This window comes from Arvicanthis niloticus, chromosome 2 (genome assembly GCF_011762505.2).
Source record: "Arvicanthis niloticus isolate mArvNil1 chromosome 2, mArvNil1.pat.X, whole genome shotgun sequence".
Taxonomy (NCBI): Eukaryota; Metazoa; Chordata; class Mammalia; order Rodentia; family Muridae; genus Arvicanthis; species Arvicanthis niloticus.
This window is the reverse complement of record NC_047659.1, coordinates 60,146,878-60,172,112: the sequence shown is the minus strand read 5'-3', so window position 1 is coordinate 60,172,112 and position 25,235 is coordinate 60,146,878. Positions and strand designations below refer to the sequence as shown.

At 38.0% G+C, this 25,235-nt stretch overlaps 1 protein-coding gene across 2 annotated transcripts in view; it reads left to right on the top strand.

The window, feature by feature from the left end:
- The first annotated feature begins 1,296 nt into the window (after window positions 1-1,296).
- LOC117703588 (fatty acid desaturase 2-like protein FADS2B) overlaps window positions 1,297-25,235 on the top strand; it is a 38,123-nt gene continuing 14,184 nt past the window's right edge. For both annotated transcript variants that reach the window (XR_013108681.1, XM_034495320.2), the window contains exons 1-4: window positions 1,297-1,908; window positions 12,335-12,445; window positions 18,888-19,085; window positions 20,189-20,290. Coding sequence is in view for 1 of the 2 variants with exons in the window: in XM_034495320.2 (XP_034351211.1) it covers window positions 1,570-1,908; window positions 12,335-12,445; window positions 18,888-19,085; window positions 20,189-20,290 (750 nt within the window). In the remaining variant the exon portion in view is untranslated. The remainder of the gene's footprint in view (window positions 1,909-12,334; window positions 12,446-18,887; window positions 19,086-20,188; window positions 20,291-25,235) is intronic.

Below are 25,235 nucleotides of genomic sequence, written 5' to 3'. Positions count from 1 at the left end.
CCTTCCTGTCTATCATATGTTATTCAGTAAATACAACGTGGATTTTTTAGTAGAAATTACTTTAAAGTGCAATTTGTCTAATAATTTTTCCTTTGTATTAATAATATTGCAGACATGACTGCCTGCCAATAAAAATTCTGTGAATTTTGATTTTAAAATGCTTATATCCAGAGACTTGATGCCCCAGAAATGGGAAATGCCTAGGAAGGGCAACCTCTCAGAGGCAAAGGGGAGGGAGTGAGAGAGGCCTGGGAGGGGGACAACATTTGGGATATAAACAAACAAAATAATTAATAAATAAAAATAAAATACTTACAACCTATTCAATATTCAAAACAGATGCATTTTTCTTTCTTAGAGCTGAGCACTGAGACCAATTTTAGCAGCTGCAAATATCTGTAGAATAAATCCCTTTTTATGACAATTTTGAATTGTGTTGAAGGATCAGTTCAGTCTCACAAACGTGTGTTCTTGCTATTATTTTGTGCAACCGATTTGCTCAAAATTTAGAGTCTTCCCATCACTTTGGAATCTCTTCTGCTTTGCATCCGAACAATCTCATTTAGTTGCTGCAAATCTAGAATCCAGATGTGGGCAGAGAAAAAAAGACCTGGAGTTAGAGGTAGACATATCTGGGTTCCTCCGAGTTACTTCTCATTCACCCACGGGGTGGCTATGATAGGATGATTCGCTTCCTGGACTGTCAGTCCTTTGTTTTCTAAGCTGGAAAATGGGGCACTAAGAAGCCTCCCCGGAAAGAGGGATGACAGGATTAAGAGATAAAACATGTGACAAGGACTCTAAATCAGCATGTGTCACCCATGTGACCTTTAGAAGTGTTGGCAGATTCAGAAAGATTTTAACTGAGGTGTAATGCTGGGGGAGTCATTTACATCGCGTACTTAGGCTTTTTCCCCCCTTTTGAAAAGGACACGTAAAAAAAAAAAAAAAACCTTTTTAAACGTATTTGAAAGCTCTTGCGTGAAATGACAGGTGTTCAGAGAACATTGCTCTAGTCCAAGCAACAGACTCCAGTAATCCAGGAAATTCTGAAAGCTTTTGTTCACATGTTTAATTTACAAATCTAAAGGTTGTCATTTGGAGGCGTCTCAGAGAGCAGGTAAACCCAACCCACCATGAAGTCACTGGAAAAATCAGAGAGCAGATCTTAGCCCCTCCTCCCATGCCTGGGGAGGGGGATGGGATGGGTGAAGCATAGAGGGAGGGAGGTGTCACTAATCCATCCAGATTGTGATTGGCTCGGGCTCTGTACTCTAGGACATTTAATGCTGAAGGAAGATGCTGCTAAGACAAATGCCAGCAAGGAGAAGGGTGAAGAAAGAAATGTAGTCTAGTTTTCCTCAGTGCAGAAGATTAATTACAGACCAAAACAGGGCCAGGCTGGGCAGGTGTTTGCTCTCAGGTTCTGAAGAGCCAATTTAGCCAAAGGCTGTGTGGACACCAGGACTGCAGTGGAATGAAATAGGAGGGAAGGAGTCATTTTATGGCCCAATTAGAGAACTAGAAAATTTAGGAGTCAGCCTAGATAATCTCAGGGATTCGGGAACAATGAAGTTGGAGGAAAAACTTGAGCACAATGAGAGCCTTGTTGGAAAAAGTCGACCGTGTCTTCATGACACGCATCAGGCAAACAGGAAGCCGATAGCTAATGGGAATCCGAGAGCAAATGGCAAAGCGGAGGTCTATGAAAAGCAGGAGGCAAATGGCAAGGGCGACAGACACAGGAAATGTCTCAACCTGTACACTTGGCAGGAGATCCAGAGACACAATCAGGAAGCCGACCAGTGGCTGGTGATTGATCGCAAGGTTTACAATGTGACTGACTGGGCGCGCAAGCATCCAGGTGGGCATCGGGTTCTCAACCACTATGCTGGGGAAGATGCAACGGTAAGGACATCCCAGTGGTAGCTCGTGTTCTTCTCTCTCTCTCTCTCTCTCTCTCTCTCTCTCTCTCTCTCTCTCTCTCTCTCTCTCTCTCTCTCTCTCTCTCTCTCCCTGCCTCCCTCCCTTCCTTTCTCTCTCTCCCTCTCCCTTTCCCCCCTCTTTCTCTCTTTCTCCCTCTTCCTACCCTACCCCTTTCTTTTCTCTCTTCTCCCGTCCTCCCTTTTCTTTTTCCCTCCTTTTTTTTCCCCCCCTTTCCTCAATGCTGCTGAGTACCTGAGATCTTAGCTTTCGTCCCCAAAACACTGAAGTACATGAAGTACATGCCGGGCTCCACTACCACTATCTCCTCCCAGACAAATTTTTCAGGATTCCTATCTAGCAAGAAACTGGAAGCAAATGAGGCTCCAAGGTCTAATTGTCCAATATGGGATACACTGAAATGTCAATGGTGAATATTGTGGTTTTGCATTGTGGATTTTGTCTTTTTTGTTTGTTTAGTGTTTTATTTATCCTCCTTAAAGTAAAATAACTGTCCTATAAACAGCAAGTTATAAATAGGTAAGTAATACCCAGGGAAGGCATGTTGTTAATTCAAACAGGAATTTACAGAAAGCAATTCATTTCATGGACATCAAATATTCGTTAATAATAGTGAAAGCCAAGAACTTTCAGGACTTGGAAAGTTCACAGTTTTCTTCTTCATAGTGTAGCTCAAGCTGTTTGACAAGGGTGACGCAATTCTCACAGACGCATTCAAAGGCACCACCTTAGTTACTCTTGCCAGGGGTGTGCATGTTATTCCCACATTACAGCTGAGGTACCTGATGCTCAAAGGGATAAGCCGTGTGCACAGCAGGATTGGCAGTGATAATGCTGGGCTTCAAGTTGCTTTGTTTTGACTATAAAGTCCTGTAATATCTGGTTCCTTTCAAAAAAATAAAATAAAATAAAACTTAGAGCCAGAAAATAGCTCAGTAGGTGCCACCAAGCTTGACAATCTGAGTTCAACCTCCAGGAACTACCAGGTAGAAGATGAGAAGCAACTCCTTGCAAGTTGGCCTCTGACATCCACCTGCATTAGTGTACACACACACACACAGAGAGAGAGAGAGAGACACACAATACATAAGTAATGCAAATAAAAATTATTTTAAAGTTCACTAAATGTTGGTAAGGAGGTCTGCCAGATTCTTTGAGTGCATTCAAGGATCCTTTGATCTGAATATGGTGATGCACACCTTTAACCTCAGCACTCAGGAGGCAGAGGCAAGAAATTCTCTGTGAGTTCAAGGTCACTCAGGTCTAAACAGAGTCCTAGGCCAGCCAAAGCTACATAGTATGATCCTATTTTTCTTTGTTTGTGGTTTTTTTTTTTTTTTTTTTTTTTTTTTTTTTTTTTTTTTTTTTTTTTTTTTTCTGAGACAGGGTTTTTCTGTATAGCCCTGGCTGTCCTGGAACTCACTCTGTAGACCAGGCTGGCCTCGAACTCAGAAATCCACCTGCTTCTGCCTCCCAGGTGCTGGGATTAAAGGCATGTGCCACTGCTTCCTGGTGATCCTGTTTTTCTAATTCCCCTTTAAATATTCTGAGCATGGTGTGTACTTTCACTCACTCTGCAAGTTTTATTTTCTAACACAGTACAGATAAACAAAAAGTTAGAGACCCTAAACAAACTTAAGTCAGAAAAATCAGTATATGGTAAAACAGGAATTTAAGCTGGGGATTGATATTTTTTTTACCTTATTTCACACATGAGCAAAGAAGTTCTCCAACAGGTTTCTTCTCATAGGACTACAGACATCTGTATGCAGATGGCATGTTCTAGAAATAGAATTCAGTAGATGCTTGATGGATTTTAAAGTTTAGACTTGATGTCATCAACATCTTTCTCATAATTCAGTTTTCCTCTGATTTTTCAGCCCTCTCATCATCTAGCTCTTGATCTTCTGACATCTTCCTGGTTTGATGCTTCTTTCAATCAGATGAATGTCTTTCCAGTCAGGCCTGGTCATATCTATACTACTTCAGTTCTGATATAGTTGTACACACACACACACACACACACACACACACACACACCATAGCTGTCTTCAGACACATCACAAGAGGTCATCAGATTCTATTTCAGATGGTTGTAAACAACCATATGGTTGGTGGAAACTGAATTCAGGAACTCTGGAAGAGCAGTCACTGCTCTTAGCACTGAGCAATCTCTCCAGCCCCTGCTATGGTTTTTAAACAGTGTTCAATCTTTCCTTAGTAGCAAAACAGGAGGTCTCATAGGTGTCAGAAAGCACACTCAGAACAAAGCAATTTATGAGAATAAGAAGAGAACAATTAACAAATGTCAAATGACAAAAAAAGACAACAGCATAAAAATAAAATAGTCACAGTTCCCTAGCTAGTCTAGCTGCTTGTTCCTACAGCACACAGGAAATAGAAGGCTTTATTTGGTTTTTCTGAAGCAAGATCTCCAGTGTGCCAAGCTAGCCTTGAACTCTTGACCTCCACCTCCAGAATGCTGGCATTATAGGTATACATTGCCACACTTGGCCTGGATCACGGTCTTCTAGCTTAAATCACAGAATTGGCTCAACTATGTGTTGGCCAGGACTTGAGCTTTCAATCACATTGAAAGATTGCTGCCTGTCTCACTCAGTTTGTAGTAACCCAGGTGATAGATGTGAAGTTTGCTAATGATTTTTAATACCACATATGTCAGGAAGTGGTCATTTCCAGCCTAGTCATTGAGGAGGAAATGTTTAATATTATAGAAACCACCAGCCATGATGAGGCCACCCTGTTAATATTGGGACATATCAAGAAAGAAAATCATATGTTTGGTCAACCACATATTTTAGAAACATAAATCTTAAAAGCATTCAAATAGAAGGTTCTCTAAAGAAAGGTGGCTCAAGAGTGGTAGGAGACAGACATAGGAAGCAAGGAAATTCTAATTTTTCCTGGCTACTCAGAGGATGGAGAACATGTACACTGGGATTTGTTGTGTGAATTTAGGGAAGCTATCGAAATGCCCAGAGTTTCAATTGTATTATCTACACAAGAATGGCATTGCCCACCTGCCTGAACTGTGGGAAATGGAATGAAAGCATGCATAGTACAAAGTATAATTGAAGACATTAAAGTTCAGCAAATTGTAGCATCCATATCCTCAGAAGTGTGATTATTGCTCTCAGAAAGTTCATTATCAGCATAGAACTTCTGATTATAGTTTGTACCATTTAATTGGTGTTGGGATCAGAACACCAAGCCCAAAGGCCCAAGGCCAAGTGCTCACTTTACAGCTTAGGAGGTATTAGCACAAGTTTTTCTGACTGGCAACTGAAAACCACAGGATAATCTCTACATGATAGATGCTAGATTCATGACTGCACTTGCCCAGATAGGGTACCTTTCTCTTAGTTACACAGAAACTATTTTCTAGGCTTCCTAAAAGGTGGGTAGCAGTACCTAAGTCAGGTATGCAGTATCTCAAGGTCAACTCGAGTGAGTGACTCAGAGATCAGTCACTCACTTCTTAAAAGCTTTGTTTAAAACTATAGGTTTCACAGGGGAATAGCCTCAGTGGACATCTGGGATCCACATTTATTAGGGAGGTCTGTCCTGAGGAGACTGTTTAAGCTCTTGGAGTCTTCATTTGTTATTTATGGAGATAATGATACTTTAATCTTGCTTTTTTATTATAAAAATCAGTGGAGGTCAAAGAAAATGCCCCTTATGGTGCTCAGCTGAGATTAAATACTCAGCAATGACAGTTTAGTAGCTCATCACCACTTCATTCTCCTGAGATGGATTTTAATGCTCTCTGCAGTAGTTTAATAAACCTATAAAACAAAATCAACACATCAGCTCCTGCTACTGCATGCATGTCTTATTTGGTTGCTTACAAGCTATATAATTGCCAGCTAATGCAAGAGTGCCAATAAAGAGAGCTTAGGGCCCAGGACTGTTCATGTATGTGAGTTTACTGAGGAAAAGTCATTAAGTAGTAAATTCAATGTTATTGTAAAGATTGTCATTTAATTTTACAAAGATAGATGATTTTGCAGTCTCTACAATGAAGACTGGCTAAGCATTGTGATGATGAGACACACATATAAATAAATACTTGTTCTTACATTTTATACTAGACATTGGTGTGTTCCAAGGATTTAAGTCCAATCATGATGGTAGATACACAGAGGCTGCAATGTCTGAAATCATGAAAGCAAGTGCAGGTCAATCTCTCAACATCACATCCTAGAAGAAACAATAACAGGGCTGAAAGCTATGGCTTAGTCAGTAAAGTGCTTGCCATTCAAGCATGAGGACTTGAATTAGGATCCTAAGCACATACTTAAAATGCTGGGCACTGCAGCATGTATATGGCCCTAGTGCTGCAGATCTTTAAATTAAATGGTAATCTTTACTATCAGTGCAAACACAGGTAGATTCCTGAGCATTGCCTCTGGCCAGCCAGCCTAGCAGAATTAATGCGCACCAAGGCAGGGAGTAGCACTGTCCAGGGATAAAGACTATCTCTCAGAATAAGGGAGAGAGTGACTGAAGAAGATGCCTGACTACAACCTCCAGTCTCCATATACATGTGCACACACACACTCACATGAGCACATACACGCACAAACATAACACATTAAGTCGAGTCTTTCCTTACATTGAATGTGGAAAAGACAAGGAAGAGATGATGGACACAAAATGAGTTTTCCTCAACTCTTTGGGGGGCTCCTAAGGAGAAAATGCACCATGTACAACTGCAAAAGGAAGAGACCATGTGGATTGGAATAAGCTTTGCTGCCACAGGCTGTAAAGAGAAGAAAGTGTGAGAAAACAGGGTGTACATATGTGACTAGTCATGACTAAGTATCCAAGCATCATGGACATCCACTTCCTCTGCTTAGCATAATACTGTGCAAGTGCACACGTGATCAATGTCTGAGAAAGAACAGACGAAAGACATTCCAGGTTCTAGGAGACTGAAAACAGACCATGGCAGCTAAGAGGAAGGGACACATGAGGCCGCACCCTTCCTGAGTATCCATAGGAAGTTAATAGTCCTAGGGGTAGAGAAAAATCTTTTCTTTAGTAGTGTAGCCATGGTTAAGGAATCCATGCTCCTGTAAATAATCTCTCACTCAGGATCATATAAGCAATGAAATGATGAAATTCATTAGGTCATCAAATGAAAGAGAGAGGGGGAGAAAAGGAATAAAGAAAGAAAAAGTGAAAGAGAGAGAGACAGGAGTGAAGAGGAATAGCATCTTCTGGAGTGGGATAAGAACAGGGTATAACTGTAATTAAAATTATATCTTGATAATAACATATAGAAATTTTATGCATATAAAAATACCATAATAAAACTATACACAATTACCGTCTGCTAGTAAAAAACCTTAATTACAGAAACATAAAGAAGAAAGAATGGAACATAAAAAGATAAATGTTGCCACTCTGAGAAGTCAGTCTGGCAATTAACTATGAAAGTAAGAAAAGGCAGTCAAAAGGAAGGGAACCAAGATGGAGTCCCAGGAACATGCTGAACATTCAAATGGAGCATGAACAACAAAACTGAAAAGAGAAGATGAGTGGGAGTAACACTGTGGAGACATGATTTAATGTTTGATGGGTAACCGGATAAGCAAGGAGGATGCAAGTCTTAATTGATGTGGGCACTTCAGTAAGCCACCCAGGTGCCCATTATTAGAACATCAGAAGAAGGCTTGTGAGGTAGGAGAATGAAAGGCTGGAAGGAAAGGGAGCAGGGGAGAGAAAAAGGGCTGGAGACAGAGAGAAAAGGCTAGAGTTCAGCTGAGAGCACAAAATAAAGGCCTTCCAGTGAGGATAGGGACTCTTGTGGGGACACAACCACCTACCTGAAAGCTTTTGCAGGCACCCTCCCAAGCTGCTGCTCTCTCCCAAGGCAAGCACAAAGATACATTCTCCCTATAATTCAGTTTATTTAAAACTCACCCTCCATTTGCATCTCAGGAATTCTGTGCTAGTCACAACCTAGAAGCATACAAGTTCTGAAAAAAAAAAATGAAAAGAAGGGAAATTACTCAGAGGGATGTAAAAATAATGGTCTTATGTATCCCAGGCTACCTGGAACTCACTATAGAGCCAGCAATAACTACTTGGCTCCACTTTCCAATATTGACTTTTCTTATAAATTTGTGAGCTCCTGTGTGGGAAAAGCCACATTCCACATGCCTTCTTTTGTGATATTGATCCTACTGAGGTCTCATGACTTTATGTTTACCTATTAATCAACATCTTTTGGGATATTTCAACACTTATCAGACTAACTGCTAGGTCACAGGTTTGAGACCTAGCACTATGTGATGATGATGATGATGATGATGATGATGATGATGATGATACCTTGCTATCTGATTTCAAAGACTAGGCTCTGAGTCACTAGGTTAGGTTCTATGTAGATTGTATAGTACCTGAGTAAATTAATGATACAAGGTATCCTGTGACTTCCACATATGTCCCATCATGCACACACAGAGACATATATACATATTAATAACAACAATAATAATAAATATTTTGTTAAAATGAAGTAGTTTTCCCAACACGCAGCAGCCTAACCCTCTGATGCCCTGTACCGTCCATCATGGAGGTTAAGAAAGAAATTGTCTCTGGGTGGTTGCAGTCCCCGAGACACCAGGTTTGGCAAATGGAGTATTTGCTCCATTTCAAGCCTCCATTTCCTCTTGGCCTGATGGCTTTGAGCAGGGTACAATCTAGACAACAGTATCTGAACTATAAAATCAGAGTTTTGTCTGAGATCTTCTAATTTTGCATACTTTTACTGTTCTCTTTCAGTGGGGAATTCTATTGCTTTTATAATGAAGCAGTAAACCACCACAGCCTCTTGTAAGGAATAGCTATGGATTAGCAGTTTTCAACATACTTGTAAATGTAAAAATAGTCTTCAATATTCATGTCTTGTTGATATGATTTTGGAAATAATCGGTTTCAAGAGGCACTGCAATATTATGCAATTTATGGTGACCTTAAAGAGCAGAGATGATTGAAGAGGAGTCAGAAAGAGTATAGGGAAAACGGGAGCAGTTTATTATTCATGCTTCAGTCATCCTGACTCCTCATGCAGAACTGCTCTGCCCACCTGTTTTTCCATCTTTCCCTTACTCATCAGGGGTGTATTCACTCCACATATTTTAGGCACAGTGGTAGATGTTAGGTCTACATTAATTGATAACTACCACACAGTCTTAGTTTCCAAAACTCACTAAAAAAGAAGTAAGGTTCATTACAATCCAAAAAAGCTTCCTAGTTAATGAGATGGCTCAATAGGTAAAGACAATTTGCTGCCAGCATGAGTGCTGAGCCATGATGGCCCGAGTTTGAGTCCTGTGATGAACCACGTGGTACAAGGAGAGCACTGATTCCCACAAGCTGTCCTCTGACATCTATGCATGTGCCCCAATACTCAATAAATAAACAAATGTGTGTGTGTGTGTGTGTGTGTGTGTGTGTGTGTGTGTGTGTGTGTTATGAGCTTGCAGGGTTAGTCATGAATAAGTTTCCTGCATATTCAAGGGGTAGCAGATATCTAATATTGGTATCAAATTCTAAGAAAGATCTTTGTATAGAGAAAAATGGAAAAGGGAACTAAAGGATAGAGTATAAAATCTGTAACCATTCAGTTCTAGAAAGGTGTAGAATTTTATTCAATACAATGTTCCAGTAGAGAATTTCAGGAAGGGTCAACCTAAGGAGGAAAATTGAAATCAGAGGCAAAGTGCTTCATGAGACTAAAGCCTACAGTAGGGAATCCATCACCATTTGTCCAAAGGATACAGGTTGTTTTAATCATTATCTCAAGATGATCTAGCAGCATATCTCCCAGAAAAAGTATTATGCTATTGAAGGCTGTGGTTGATCTTTAGGGTATCATTGCTCTATTTAGCCCCAAGATCAAACACTAGCTCTGCTGCTCCATGTAGTATGTAGAAAAAAAGATCTCTACCTCATATTCCTAAAAATGTGATGTCTCTCTGTACAATAGAAGCAATAAGTCAAGACAGCAATAAGCTGGTAGCTACGAGGCACTATGTATTTGTACGTAGAGTGAATTCTGTAAATACTGGCATTCCCAGGCTTCTTCCTTCTCTTTACTCCACACCCTTCAGCAAGAGCATGCTTGCCCAAGAATGTGGGTAACAGAACCTGTTTTTGCTAGCTTCGAAGCAAGGATTTCACAATTTAGTATATGGATTCTATTAGAAAAGCATTGAGTACTTTAAGATTAAATGAATGCCTTTGTTGTACTTCCTTAATATTACGATGAAAAGAGCTCCACAAATCAGCATGCTTACTGTTTGGCAAAACTCAGTGGCTCCTCAGTGTCAGTCCCCAGAGCACAGAGTTCAGATCATTCCTCAGGCTCAAAAGTGACAAAGAACCCAGAAGAGTAGGTTATCAACACAATTTGAAATCATGCTAGATTACATTATTGTAATGTCTGCTACATATTCTGAAATTGATGATATTCATTTGTACTCTGACACTTGATCCACCAGTATGCTTTCCCAATTCTATCCTGCCAAGAAACAGCAGATGGATGATTTAATCAGTATAGATCATCATGAGATACATAAATCACTCCCTTAACCAATGAATAATTATTTGCCCTGTTAGGAGAGCTAAGCTTTAGTATCACAGAATATAAAAAATGCAAAACATCTTTGAAAAAATATAGCCCATTGTTGTTCTAAGGTATTGGGAGAAATGTGTGTAGTAGAATGAACATAAATCTCAGGAGGATTCTAGCATTCCATCAATGGACCTTTTAGTGAAGTCAATCTGCAAACTTGATATTGCATACTTCCAATCACTATATTCATTATATATGCACCTTCTCGAATGAAGGCTTATACAAATTTCCATGGCACTGAAAATCCAGGGTTCAATATATTCACTTGTATAATCAGAGCCTACTGATGGTTAGAATATGTAAATAAAGCCTGAATTTCTACATTAAAGAGAAGGGGTGAGTTCTTATCACTGGAGGAACATGAAAAGACGGTTAACAAGTACTGTCTGATGAAGCCTGAGAAAATGGTCCCGTGCTTACTAGTACCTGTTGCTTTTGTACAACTCAGTTCCCAGCACCCATGTCCATCAGTTTATAACAGCCTGTAACTCCAGCTCCAGGAGGCCTCGTGCTCCCTTCACCATTGCAGGTTCTCACACTCATATGCACATGCCCATACATATCCATCAACATAATTAGTGATAAAATAAATCTTTCTTTTAAAGTACTGTATAGTTAGTATATATCAATCAGCATCCTAATTCATTCATCCAAACTTTATACTGACTGACTTCTGAGTTGAGTGGCAATTGTCACTCCGATTTAGAGAATATAGAATGCATGTAAGGCAAGAACACAAAAGGCTCACAGTTGCATAGCCAGTAAACAGCAAAACCAGATCTGAAGTGTAGGCAAAGTAGCTCCAGAATCCTCCTTTTATAACCAGTACTGTACAAAAACCACTGCTCCACGTTTGTACCCCATCCTTAAATATATATTCAAGGTCAAACTTTTGTGATATTCCTTCAGTTTTAATCACTCCAATCTCAATGTCATAACATCAAAAAGCTAATCATCTCCATCTCATTAAATGCTCCCCTCAAAGAACTACAAAAACACTTGGGAGGAAAAAGTCTTTTACTTGCAAACGTACTCAGGATATAAGAACTTCACTGTCCTGTAGTGATGTGGAATTACTACTTAGCAACATTATTTTTATGGAGTGATGAGAGTTCTTCTGTGATGAATACAGATGAAAGTGTACTGCTTTAGGCAGCCCAGGACTCAAGGACTGTACTCTCCAGATCATTCATGTCTTTATTCTAAGATATCGGTATCAAATTCAATCTAGTGTTCTCCGGAATAACTAATTGAAGAGGCCTCATTCTTCTGAGCCTTAGTCAAGAGCAGAAAGGGAACCCTCAATAGAAAATGTAATTTTCGTAGAGAGTCTTGTTTACTGCATGCCTTAGATATTTTAAAAAACTTTCACATGAAACTTGATGCTGGACTTAAAAAAAAAAAAAACTCACCATGGCTAATTAACTCAAGGAACTCTTTCAATGTTTAATAAAAAGGAACAATAATGTAATCAATGTTCTAGGAATTGCCTATTCCTAGATAAACAATGCCTGCCCTAGACAAGTAACCAGCCTTATCCTCTTGTAGAAAGGTCTCAAAGATAAAGTTGATGCCTCACCTTGAAGCATCAACATAGTATTATAAGCAAATGCTCTGTGGTCTGTGCTATTGCCAGTTTGGGCCCATGATGGGCAAGGAAGAACCATAGCTGAGAATAAACACATCTTTTACAAGCTTCTAACAAGTATCTATGCTTTACAGGATGCCTTCAGGGCCATGCACCTGGATCTGAGCATTGTGGAGATGTATCTTAAGCCACTACTCATTGGAGAACTTTCTCCAGAAGAACCCAGCCAGGAGAAAAACAAAAATGTAAGTACAGCTTCAGGATCTAAAGACATAGAAGAATTGGGGATAAGGCTGTTTCCCAAGAACACTGTTTTCTTTGAGAATATTAGTTCATAGTAAAGTACAGTAGGTCCTTATTGTCTTCAAGTTGTCCACCCTAAAACTTTTTCCCAAGTAGAGGCCGAAAATACAGTAATATGAGCAGTATATGCAGCAATGTGAACTTAGGAGAGGAGTTATGACTACCAGAATGGTTGCTAAGTAACTAAACAGAATGTAATATATCCATGATGGATACAACAGATGAAGGGGCAACTCAGGTTAAAGAAAGGGTGGAGCAGGGTGGCAGGATATCCCATCATTATGCTCAGAACAATGCACAAATTATAAATCCTGAAATTTTTTAACCTTTATTTAAGTTTTATTTTAAGGTTAACTAAAAGTAAGTGAAACCATATGAAGTGCATGAGACATTATTCTTTTGTCTTTTACTCCATTTATTGAGGATGGCTTCTTTTACAAAAACGTCTTCTGATTATAGTTTTCCCTCCCTCTTACTCCCATTCCTTCCCTATATTCTCTCTCATCATGATATGATTCCTTTCTGTCTCTGTAAGACTTCTCACAGATAGTAATAAAATACAGCAAAGTAAATATAATGAAACAGAATGAAAACCATCACATGGAATTGGACAAGACAAATTAACAGAAAGAAAAGAGCCCAAGAGAAGAAACATAAATCAGAGACCCACTCATTCCCACACTCAGAAGTCCCATAAGAAAACAAAATTTCTATTTATAATGTACATGCAGAGGGCCTGTGCAGACCTGTACAGACTATGTGCATCATGCTTCTTCAGTCTCTGTGAGCTTATATGAGCTCTACTTACATTGATTTACAGGGCCTTGTTTTCTTGATATCCTCAATCTCCTCTGGCTCTCAATCACTTTCTGACTTCTCTTCCTCATACTTTCCTGAGCTCTAAAGTGAGGAATTTAGTGTAAACATCCCATTTAGGGCTAAGTGTTCCAAGGCCTTTCTCACTCTCTGTGTAATAGCCAGCTATAGGTCTTTATATTTGTTCCTATCTCAAGGAGGAAGAAGCTTCTCTAATGACGGCTGAACAAGGCACTGATCTGAGTATAGCAGAATATCATTAGGAGTTGTTTTATCACTATATTTTTATATTTCTGTTTGTTTTAGATCACTGTTATTTGGTTTTACCCTAGGTCTCTGGTCGTCATTGCCTCTGGTTCTTGGCCACACTCAAACAATATTGAGTGTGGGTTTCATCTTGTGAAGGAGGCCTTAAGTCAGATCAGAAATTGCTTGATTACTCACAATGCTTGTGCCACCACCACTCTAGCAGGTTTTGCAGGCAGGACAGTATTATAGACCAAAAGGTTTTTTGACTAGCGTGATGTTCACATTTCTTTCTTGGTAGAGTTTAGATTACCTTTCTGTACCAAAGACACTAAAATGTAGGGATGGGGGATCTAAAATAGGCACCAGCTCAGTCTCTCCGTGTTCACTGAAGTATGGAGGTGTTGTCTTCAGCAATGAGACCTTGCTGTCAGTTTGGAGGGAGCAACCTATTGTCTTGGCAAGATCCTGGGTTATTTTGGGATTTCATTGAACCCTTTAACCTAGTAACCCAATCCTGGTACTAGAAATTTTATTTGATGACAAGAGATGGTCACTTGGAACTATTTTTTCACCCATTATTTGACAACTTCATTTAGATCATTTTTATATATTGATTTTTTAGGAAGTTTCTACTATATTGAGTTTCCATACTACCCCTCAAATGCCCCTTAATTTTAGCTGTATCACTCTCCACATTCCCTCCCACAAATCCCTTCCTCTCCTCTCTTGATTCCCATGTTCTAGCTCCATGCCCATTAATCCATAATGATCTATTCTATTTCACTTTCCTGACAATATCTACATATTCTTTCTAAACTTTTACTCTATACCTACCATCTGTGGTTCTGTAGATTGTTGCTTGGTTATCACTGACCAATATCTTCATGTAAGTAGATAGCATATTTATCTTTCTGGGTTTTGGTTACCTCACTCAGGATGATTTTTTTCTCTAGTTCCATCTATTTGCTTGCAAATTTTATGATAATATTTTTAACAGCAGTATAATGCTTCATTGTGTAAATGTACCACACTTTCTTTATCAATTCTTCTGTTAAAGGGCATCTAGAATGTTTGCAACTTCTGATTATTATGAATAGGACAGCAATGAACACAGTTAACCAAGTGTCTCTGTAGTAGATTGATATATATATCCTTTGGGTATATGCCTAAAAATGGCATAGCTGGATCATGAAGCAGATCAACTCCCATCTTCCTGAGGAAATGGCACACTGATTTTCATAATGAGTGTGCAAGTTTGCACTCCCACCAATGATGGAGGAGTGTCCTCTCACTCCATATCCTTGCCAGCATGAGCTGTCAGATTCTGCATATTTCAAAACTCATATTTTTCTTAGGAAGATATTTTTATTTTTTATAATTTTATACATACATATAATGAAATATGATCATATTTTATCCTCAGAACAAATCAATGGAATTTATAGTGCTTCATCCAATATAAGCTCTATGTCTCTAAGCATTTAATTCATGCCAGACAACTTTGACATGGCTTTATTTTTGTGGCTGCGTTTAATTATGTGTTTAGAGCCTTGCTAAGCTAAGTTCCATGGAAACAAATACTGCTTCATTTATTTTTTTGTCCTCGAATCTGCCTACATAGGATCAGACATGTGGCAAAAACTCAGCAATTAGCAGTTAGATGAAAGATGCAAATAAATCTTAACCATTGCCCTTTTATGTTTAGGGAAATTAATTCATGAAGATAAATTGCTTTCTATACACAACTACTTTATCAAAGAAATGTGACTTGAACTCACTTCTCTCTAGCCCCATTTTGTTAACTATTCCCCAGGATAGGTATTATTCTTTCTTTAATAGTTTGGCTGTTTTATATACAGTCTTCTAATGTTTCTACATGACTAATACTTTGCTGGGATGTATTTGCATAAAATATAAAGGGGTTTTATTTAATAACAGATGGTTCACTTGTTTGAAATTTATTTTTGTAGAAACTTAAATGTGTCTGATATGCAATAAGAAATCATTTATACAAAGTACTGAGTCATATAGTGCTATGGAGTAGATAACGAGCTTTATTCACTTGTTAAAACTGAGTAGATAACTCAGAAAACAAGACCACTTTAAGTAAATAAATTTGTTGTGTTCATATCTGGGAGTAATACTTGGTTTCATTTTGCACACATGCATTTGTACACAGCTGTGTGCCTGGTGGTACTACTTTATCTAGAAGACTGGACTCTGACAGTTGATGACCTGAGTCTCACCCTAACACTGATCATCTCAAATCCATTTAGGCCAACTCTCAGACTTTGCTGTAGCCCAGTATTTTCATGTACAATTGTGACACCACCACCACATCTTTGAATTTTGGGACTGTAATTGAAAAAAAAAAAAAAACACATTTTCTGAAAGTGTTTAAAACACAGTAAATGCTCTGCAATAAAGATATTAACATTATTATAAACATAGTGGTGGTGGAGCCAGAACTTGCAAACCTCCACACATGTCCTCACCACTTTCAGCTGGCAATCCTATGTTTAAAAGTAATAGCAAAGGTTAATTGTTATTCTTAAAGAGAGAGTTTCCAAAAGACAAAGGATATTCAAATGACTTCCGAGAGTTGAAAGATTATCATTATCTAAACCATTGTTCTTCTATGAATTTTTAAGTTGACTATAATTGATATTGTTATAATTACTGGAGCTACTACTATAAAAAGCTGGTAAACTGAGTATCAGGAGGGCTTAAGATGCTGGGCTTAAGTCCAGCATCTGTCACTGGCTTGTTAATTATTTTGAGGCAGTTGCTCTTCGGAATTTCAGTGGCCTTCTACTCTGTCCAATTGTAATAAAACAGAAAAGGCCGGGAGAAATCCTAGAGACAAATTAATATCAGGAGCTAATTAAAACTGTCTATGGCCACCAGAATTCCAAATTGGATGGAAGCTGCATATGGGCTTATGAGCATGATAAGGTCCATCAATTACAGGTACAGCCACACACACTAAATAATGTGATAGCCGTTAGCAAGTAGGAAATATATTTAAATAAATATAGCCTACGTAAGGCTCCATAAGCTACTTCTGTAATTTCACAGCTTGGTGATTGTATAACCCAGAACCTAGGTTCTGTGATACTTCTTATTCATCTATCCATCTCCCCAATGAAAAGGCTTTTCATACCTAGATATAAAACACTCGCCAGTGAAACGAATCCATAATGTATGTCACTGAAAGTAGCACACAGTACCTCCCTTTTACCCAAGATTCACTTTCTATTATTTCAATGATCTATCATGAATCAAAGTCCAGAAACGTTCTCTAAAATTTCTAGAAAAAAAGAATGCATATGTCATCAATTATTCTGAGAAGTATGTAAAGAATCATCTCTTTATTTGGTTTATTCAAACTGTGTGATCATCTACCCATTTACCTTTGCAGTCCTCTTGGTTATGAGATGGGACTATCTTTTATCTCAAATATACATTGATAATTTCTGAATATTTTCTCTATGAATAAAGGAATCAACTGTGTAGTCATCTACACATTTCAGAATCCTTCAAAAACTCCTTCTGTCTTCTTCCAACTTTCTTCTTCCCCACATTTCATATCTTCCTCTTTCTCCTTATGTAAGAGAGAAGGAATTTTGAATATGAAGCTTCTTGATATGACAGCACATTCTGTATGAATCAATGCATTCATCTTTAAATTTTAATAGGCGATAACCATGGAGGTTTGAACACTGGAGCACAAAAGAAAACTAAGGCCAATCTTGAACCTTCCTAAGAAGAACTAGGATTAAGATCTCACTTGCAAAATTCCACATCCTAAACCTTACACTTATCAGAAGCATAAACCTGTTGACTGGAAAGTTGTTCATGAAAATAAAGATATATGATGCAAATGATATATTCAGCAAACATCCTCTCTTTTAATGTTAACTCTTTGCTTCAAAGTGAATTTCATTAAATTTTCCAAAAATAAACATAAATGTTAACAAGTTTATTTCTATTCCTCTGACTATCCAATAATAAAGCTATGGTTTTAGGCACTAGCTACTCATACATAAGTAAATAATATGGTTGTTGAAGCCGGGTGGTGGTGGCGCAAACCTTTAATCCCAGCACTTGGGAGGCAGAGGCAGGCGGATTTCTGAGTTCAAGGCCAGCCTGGTCTACAGAGTGAGTTCCAGGACAGCCAGGGCTATACAGAGAAACCCTATCTCAAAAAACCAAATATATATATATATATGTTGAAATGTCTTGGATGAACTTCATGGTGTCTCAGCAGTTAAGGGAGTTTGCTGAACAACCTGAACATCCAAACATCATGAGTTTGATCCTTAAAACCAGCATAAATGTGTGCAAAAAAAGAAAAAAACAGTTCTGCAATGGTTGTCTTCTGACCTCCACAAGCATAGGACATATGTGCCCACCCCCACATGTACTGTAATAATAAATACATATTTTTAAGTTACACCTATGAATTTTGAGATGAGACTTCTGGTGTTTGGAATATCCTTTATAAATCTCTCATTTCTATTTCCACATTCCATTTCTACATCTCTAAAACCCTGCTACCACTCACATTTTCAACTGTTCTGATTTTCAAGCTATTATAGTCATTAACCCAAAGGATGTTTCTGCTCAACCTCCAGTACAATATGGCAAGCTTACACACTAATACTCATGTCTTACTCCTGCACATACACATAAAACCCATCTACCAAAACCATGCTAACTAGCAAACACACTGAAGCTGATAGATAGTCTTGTTCTGGGGGGAATCCACTAAGAAGGTCTCTGAACGTTTATCCCTCAAGCTAATTTACTCAGAACACATTGTTCTGGTTTTACCTCTGTCTTTAAATGATTCACTTGTATGCAGTAAATCACTGATGATTACAAAATCACTTGCACACTGTAGCAGCAACTATGGTAATTCATATTCTAATGAACAGTACCTTCTTTCAAACTTTAAACAGAGTTCAACTCAGTCATCAATTGAAATAATAATGATGGTTTCAAAAGCAACTACTGGACTTGCACATATCACAACTGCCCTCACTTTGCCATTCCCAAGCTCAGAAAACAATTGTTTTTACCTTCTCTTCCTAGCATCTTTCACATTGAGACTCATTCTTTCTTGCCCATAAAACATATCATCCCCACCTTTTCAACATTTCATTTAAGTTTCATGGTCACTGGTTTTAAATTTTAATCAAGTGTTTTCATATTGATAAAGTAATTTATTAATAATTTGATAAGTGGCACTTGCATTCATTTATCTTCCCAGTCCCCTGGATGAACTAATTCCAACCTTGAATATTCACTTCACAGCCACAGTTGGTGGAAGATTTCCGTGAATTGCGCAAGACATTGGAGGCCATGAATATGTTCAGTGCCAACCTGTGGTTCTTCTTTCTCCACCTTGCCCAGATCTTGATTTTGGAAGTCTTAGCATGGCTAATACTATGTCATTTTGGCACTGGCTGGATTGTTACAATACTCATTTCCTTTCTCCTTACAGTCTCTCAGGTAAGCAGCTGTCCCTGGCTATGAGAATGGCCTTCGAGAGAAGCTTGAAATTTTTTATCCTTTTGTTTTTTATTTGAAAACTTCACATATGCATTCAACATATCTTGATCACATTCACTCCTCATTGTCCCCTCCTAGTCCACTCAGGATACCACTCATTGCATCCTTCTGCCAACTTCATGTCTTTCTTTTTAAATGAAGTCCAATTAGCACTACCCATATGCCCATGGGGTGTGGAATAAGTCATTGGAACACTTGAAAATTACCAATGGCACACCAACAAATTAAAATTATTCTCCTTTTCCCAGATCCCAGTAGCCTTTCAGCTAGGGTGGTGATGTAATTTTTAACTGGCTTAGTCTTGTACTGGTTGTAACCACAGCTGCTGTGTATTCATGTGTGTAACATGTATTTCATATCTAGAGGACAGCAGTTTATAGCTCTCTTCTTCATTCTCCATTTCCTACATTCTTTCTGTCCTCTCTATAAACACCAATAGCAAGAGGAAACATGTGCTCCTGAAATGGGAAGGAAAAATCACTCTCATTGGAACAACTCAGGAAGGGTTTCCAAAAATACAAAAGTAATGTTTCCAGATCCCAGAATTTTTACATCAACATATTTCTTAAAAAGTCAAACTTCTTTACTCTTTAGGGAGTAATTTTAGGAAACAAATATCCATTTGATGCTTAATATTAACTTGACACTTTACAATAAATAAATTACATGACAGTCTTATGAGTTTGGCATTATACCCAGGGGGAATCAGACAGATTGCTGAGAGTCAAAACTACTGCATAACTTAACCAGAGTTGTCAGCTCTTAAGTATTGAAGATTCCAAACTTATTAGACAGTAATGTCTATTCATGGTCTTTCTACTCCAACACAGAAAACATCAAAGAGTGACAATGAAAAAGTTTAAGGCAGGAAGAACCACTTGCATATATAGATGGAGGTTATAGCAATGGTGATGTGTGAAGTAAATTGAAACTAAACGGGTGAGATCAAAGGAGGTCTCCCAATATTCTCTGTAAGGCTTGGAAGTCTACTTGTGGGCTTAATATTCCTTTTTGTAATTTCTCTAACCTTATTTTTTTCTTAGGCTCAAAGTTCATTTTTACAACATGACATAGGACACCTTTCCATATTTAAGAAGTCCAAGTGGAACCATCTGATGCACAAGTTTGTAATGTGCCACCTCAAGGTAAAGGATGTGGGGAAGTGTGATGAAGATTGTTGAATATAACTTGCTAATGCAGGGGTTGTTCTATCTTGCTTATGTACCTGCAGCAAAACATGTTATAACATGTATTTATAAGGTAAGTTATATAATAATAATATTTAGTAACATCATAACAATAAAATACATAGCAAAATCAATTTTAAAGTTTAAGAGGAAAATGTTTAGGTTTTTTATTGTTGTTGTTATCACTCTGATCAACTATTTGGTTCAGTTCACATTGCCCTAAGAAATGTACATAAATCCTTCAAATCTAGATATGCACTCTAAAACCATGAATAGAAATCTTCTTAGAATGGGTGTGAAGATTTTCCTTGGGAGAAATCAGCAGACCTAATTAATCATGAAAGGCTGAGACTGAAAATGTCAGAAGACAAATAACAAATAAGATAAAAGAATGGTTGAGGAAGGCTAGGTGATTCTGTTGAAAGGGAGGACTGTAAAACTCATACTTCTGCAAAAAGCAAGAATTGATCATAGACACTGACATTATTTTCTGAAAAGGGGATTGTTATCTTATGCAGCACCAAGTGAGTTCCTAGTCATAATTCTTTACTAAGATGTGCCTGAATGAGTGAAGGAACAAAGGAACCAAGGTGATAGTATGGCAGTATTAAGGGATTTTGGCCCTGACAGTGGTCAGTATGCCATCCCAAGACCATCATGTCTGTCTCTGACCTTTAGTATCCTGTAACATTAGGCGATAAGCTACATCTGTCTTCTTTAACTATGTACATTTTTTTCTTACCATGTACGCTGCCTCAGAGGGTGAGAAAATATCCTCCCATCAAGACATCTTAAACAAATCCTTCCATTGAAGCTAGAGCCTCCTTGTAAAAGCTAGAACCCACTTAGATTGCTTTCTCTTTCTTAATATTCTGTCTCTTTGTATTACTTCTCAAAGAAAACTACTTGGCTTCCCAGACTAAAAATAGGCAACTAATGAATGGAGTAAAGGAATGCTAGAGCCAAAACATTGGAAAGCAATGAGCAGCAGCCATGGGCAGCAAGTGATAATGAATGGCAGGCAGGAACTTGATGATGAAAGTTGCCAGGTGCCAAGTGCAGAGCTATCTCTCTTGAGGCTCTTGTAAGGCTCATGTAAGACTCATGAGATGAATATTACCTTACATCTGTTTTCAGATAAAATGATTCTTCAAAGGGGTTGACTATTTAAGTCTAGAAAGTGGTTAATTGGAGAAACAAAACCCACAGTATTGAATAATGCAGGCAAGAGTAGGGCTTCTCAGTTTGAACTATCATTTGGAGGACACCGAGAATCTTTGGTAAAACTAGGCAAGCATAGACTATTAAACATGATTTGATTTATTTTCTTTTCAGTGGGGTTATGGTGTCAGGAGAGGCAAAGCTCTCTGGAAGCTTCTTGGCTGATTCTAACCTAGAGCCAGTACCAAGAACTACTGTTCCAACAAACCTTCTTGCACTGAGCCTCAACCTCCTGTAAACTGGGTCACTTTGAACAAGTTATTTGATGTGTTTGAACTTTAGTTTCTTCATTGAAAAGAAAATGAAGATGGATGGATAAAAGCTTCAACCTGTAGGATTATTGTCACTTATATATGATACTTACGTGTCATGTGTAACACAAAGCCCAGAAACAGTCAGGTCTGCTGCTGCTAATATTAGGAACAACATTTTCACAACCAAAACAAGGATCCAGATTCAATAAGAAAAATGTTTGTTCATGATAGTACTGATAGGTAGACTATAAGTCAAACTATGATTGGTTTACAAAAACCATGTGTTTGTTCTTAGCCACTGTTTCTATCATTCAGCATATGGAACTACAGAGGTAGACTTTGAGTTCCTATTAGAAACATGTCTTTCCATAAAAAACAAACAAGTAATTGTCATACTGTATGAAAAGATTTATTTAATCAGAAAATTTCTAGATATATTTTCTTCCTCACCTGTAGCCACCATTGCTAAGGAGATGAGTTTTCTAAATTCACTTTAAAATATCGCAGAATAAAAATAAAGGCATTTTCCCCTATCACTACAAGTGTCAGGTAGTGAAGTGTACGTGTCTCTTCCCCTGTTCTCAGGAGACAGAGGAATTAAAAGTCATTTGTCCTCAAGGTAATTGGCACCAATTACCAAGGTTTGGTAGCAATTAATTCCAGTGAGTTACACCCTTGCTGGCTGCTTTTAAAGTCAATGTTTTCCCACTAACCCAAATTTACACATAAGTCTTTCTATACTATATTTCTAAAAGATATTTTTTATGATTTGAAATGTATATCTTTGGTGACTCCTGACTTGAATGAGAAAATGGGAAAGAGTTCTAAAAGTAGAGCCAGAATGCTTTGCCTTTTTGCTAACAAAGCCAGTGAGTGATTCATGAGCACAGTAAATGTAGGCTTCATCATGTACAGAAGAGAAAACTACTTGTGGGGTGGTAAAGTGGGTGGAAAGGAGATGACAAAGAAAATTATAAGCAGCAACATACCCACCTCTTATAATCATTACAATTCTAAATTTCAAAACTAGGCTTAACATCAGTTTCCCTTACAACTCATAAAAGCATGGGTAGCATTGGGGTTATTATTCAGCATCTCTCAAGTGTGTGTGTGTGTGTGTGTGTGTGTGTGTGTGTGTGTGTGTGTGTGTGTGTGTGTGTGAATGCTGAGTGTGTCTGCATGCACATGCGTGTGTATATGCATGTGTGTACGTATGTGTGCCTATGTGTATACACATATGTATGTGTGTGTACATATATGTGTTCTAGCATAAACAGTATACAGACATTCAAATATACTGTCTAAAAAATGAACCATGAAATATCTACATATATTTTGCATTCTCATGTATTACAGATCAAGTAGTTTTAATCTAAAGATCCAAATACCAAATATGAGATATTTCAAAATCTAAATATTTTTTTAACACCAAGATGATGCCAGGAATAGAAAATTCTATACCATGAAACTTTCTTTCACACCTCTCAAAATTATTTAGAATGCCAAATAAATCGATCTCCAGGATCAGGTGTATGTGAGACAAATGAGTTTTATGTTTAGACTTAATGCTCATCTTCATATCTCATTTTATACATACAAATATTTCAAAGAGGTTTTAAAATGAAATTAAAGATACTATTGGTCCTAACATTTGAGATGAACATGTAACTTTTTTCAAGATCTTTCCATATGAACATTCCTAAATAATAAGAATACAGTATGATGATAGTGATAATGGAGCAGGAAAATTGGCATTACGACCTGTCCTGACTATAACCTATGACTATATCCTAAAATATTTGGTGGGAGGGAAGAGGAGATATCAGGCAGTTACTTCCTGTAATATTGCAGAACTACATCCATTTCCTAGTTAAGGAAATTTTCAAATTCACATACCTGGTAGATGGCCAAGCAAGAATTTAAATTTCAATTGATTTCAGTCCAAAGACTAGATTTATTTTCTGCACTGAACTAAGGGCATAATTTGGGAATAAGGAATGGCCTAAAGAGGACCCACATAGAACTGTCTCAGGGTAGCCACATGATGGTGAAAATCCTCCCATACTCAAAAAGAACTCTCCTTCATCTCTGGTAAGAGTGTTTTCTGGACACAGGGATTCAGGTAGAACTGGTTGTTAAGATCACACCCATCATTTTGTTAGCCACCATTCTAACCTCTAGGGCTTTGTGGTATTAAGATCTGTTCCCTGATCTACTATGCATTAAAACCTGTCTCCCGTGTTACCAGTTACCACAGGTAGTCATTGCCTAAAAATGTGCAGTCAGTTGGTAGAAGAGGCCAAAATATCAGCTGTGGGAAGAGATAATTTAAAAAGAGAATCACTTATTATCATGTTGAGTTTGGCTGTCATCTGTTCCCATTAGATTGTATATAGCTAGTGTGGGAACCTTCTCACATCACATCTTACAGAATCTGATATGCATCAAAATAAATTTTAAAAAATGAGTGAATAAGAGAGTGGATATGCAAGCCAAAAAGTATAACTTGACAGGAGTAGGAAACAGTGTAATGGGACACAAGCCTGAGTAACCATAAGCTATCCTAGAGGGAAATATCTGGAAAGTGACTACTGAGGCAGTCAGGAAACAGATATGAATTAGAGCAAGAAACCCCACTGTAAAAGTGTTATGGAGAGAAATGGAACACCTCATTCCACTCTTTATGTTTGTGAGTGGTAGATAATCACTATGTCTCATAGTAGAGCTTCCAGAAAGATTATGGAAAGGAGAGACTAATGATAACAAGCTTTTCACATCATTCTCATCCTCTTTGAGGTGTATAGACCATCATGCCCAGTAGAAATAATATGTAAGCTGCATTAAAATGACATCACAAACAGCCAGGGCTACACACAGAAACCCTGTTCAAACAAAACAAAACAAAACAAAACAAAAAGACATCATAAGACCAAGGAGTCTACTGCTAGATAGTGTTCTTTAAGCATAACAATAAAAATGAATTCACAGACTCCCAATAAGAAGGTTACCTAAACAAGACCAGCATAATGATTAACACCAGTGGATATGACAACATTGACATGGGAAATTCTACAAGGCCCTACCCCTAGATAAAGAGTTATATGTGATCAAGGGCTATCAGGAGAGAGAGAGAGAGAGAGAGAGCGAGAGAGAGAGCGAGAGAGAGAGAGAGAGAGTCAGTTTCCTACAGGAACAAGCTCCCTCATAGGTTATTCAGACCCAATAGTCAGCACTCAACACACATACATATGAATAGTGCTAAATGGACTCAGTAGGTTGTGTGTATATGCATATGAGTATTTACATGTATAACTGTCCATATATATACATGTGTATATATGTAACAATAATTTTAAAAGAGGTCATGGATTTGGGAGAGTAGGGGACACAAGAGTAGTTGGGGAGTTAATATTGTATAGATAGATACA